Source organism: Macaca thibetana, unplaced genomic scaffold (assembly GCF_024542745.1).
Source record: "Macaca thibetana thibetana isolate TM-01 unplaced genomic scaffold, ASM2454274v1 unplaced_scaffolds341, whole genome shotgun sequence".
Classification (NCBI taxonomy): Eukaryota; Metazoa; Chordata; class Mammalia; order Primates; family Cercopithecidae; genus Macaca; species Macaca thibetana.
Genome location: NW_026089130.1, coordinates 10,163 through 11,614, shown reverse-complemented (window position 1 = coordinate 11,614; position 1,452 = coordinate 10,163). Strand labels below are relative to the sequence as shown.

At 43.5% G+C, this 1,452-nt stretch overlaps 1 gene segment (V, D, J or C); it reads left to right on the top strand.

The window, feature by feature from the left end:
* Window positions 1–168: 168 nt before the first annotated feature.
* Window positions 169–1,162, top strand: LOC126947444 (immunoglobulin kappa variable 3-11-like). The segment is given in 3 exon segments: window positions 169–217; window positions 388–660; window positions 1,128–1,162. Coding segments are annotated over 3 exon segments (357 nt in total).
* Window positions 1,163–1,452: the final 290 nt, after the last annotated feature.

Sequence of the window (1,452 nt, the reverse complement as noted above, 5' to 3'; positions counted from 1 at the left end):
ATGCTCAGTGCAGAGAGGAAGAAGCAGGTGGTCCCTGCAGCTGGAAGCCCTGCTCCCACCCCAGCTGCTTTGCATGTCCCTCCCAGCTGCCCTACCTTCCAGAGCCCATATCAATGCCTGGGTCAGAGCTCTGGGGAGGAACTGCTCAGTTAGGACCCAGAGGGAACCATGGAAGCCCCAGTGCAGCTTCTCTACCTCCTGCTACTCTGGCTCCCAGGTGAGGGGAACATGAGGTGGTTTTGCACATTGCTGAAAACTCCTGACACCTCTCTGCTCAGCAAGAATATAATTAAAATCAATGTAGATCAACAAGTTTGGCACTACTCAGACAGAGTGGGTTTGATCTAGATTATTTGAGTGTATTTCTGTTTTTCTTTCCAATCTCAGATACCACCGGAGAAATTGTGTTGACACAGTCTGCAGCCACCTTGGCTTTGTCTCCAGGTGAAAGAGCCACCCTCTCCTGCAGGGCCAGTCAGAGCGTTAGCAGGTACTTATCCTGGTACCAGCAGAAACCTGGGCAGGCTCCCAGGCTCCTCATCTATGGTGCATCCAGCAGGGCCACTGGCATCCCAGACAGGTTCAGTGGCAGCAGGTCTGGGACAGACTTCACTCTCACCATCAGCAGCCTGGAGCCTGAAGATGTTGCAGTTTATTTCTGTCAGCAGAGTAATAAACTGGCCCTCACACAGTGATTCGACCTGAAACAAAAAACCTCAACAAATCATCAGTGTTTACTGATTATACCAGCTGCTTCCTTTACTGACAGCTAGTGTGTTGGCCACACAGTTTTAGCATCTCTGCTCTATTTGGACATTTTGTGGTTCTAAAAAAAAAAATCCTTGAACAATTTGCACTTTGATTCTTGGACTCTCTTCAACTGAGGCACCAGAATCCCAGGTTTCCAGAAATAATGTCTCACTGTGTGAATCCTTAAATAGCCCCAGTGGTTCTTCACTTTCCCAGTAGAAATAGCTCAGTGCATGCTGCACTGCTCCATTCGAATTCTACAACATTCTAAGTAGTAGAAAATTCTATTTATTTATGCAAATAGTTGACTCAGTAAAAGCTGTTCATGCGAAGATACTACCATGGCTGAATAAATCCCATTCTTTTTCTGTCTTCAGGCTATCAACATTTCAGTGGCAATTGGTTATTGTGAAAACTTTGGCCATTGAAAAGTGATCTAAATTATTTCTTCAATTTTCTTTAAGATTCAGTAGCTTGTAAAAGGATTAAAGTCTGTAAAAAATAAAGTACATACTAGAAAAGGAAGAAATGGACTATTCCTAATTGACGTCTGCAAATGACCAAGTAGAAAGAGGGATAGAAGCAGTTGTTTTCATTAGTTTTCGTCCTTCCAAAAAGGATTTCATTGATCATATACATTTATTACTACCTATAAGACATGTTGACATTATGTAACATCTGCTATGAATCAGTGAGGGTACA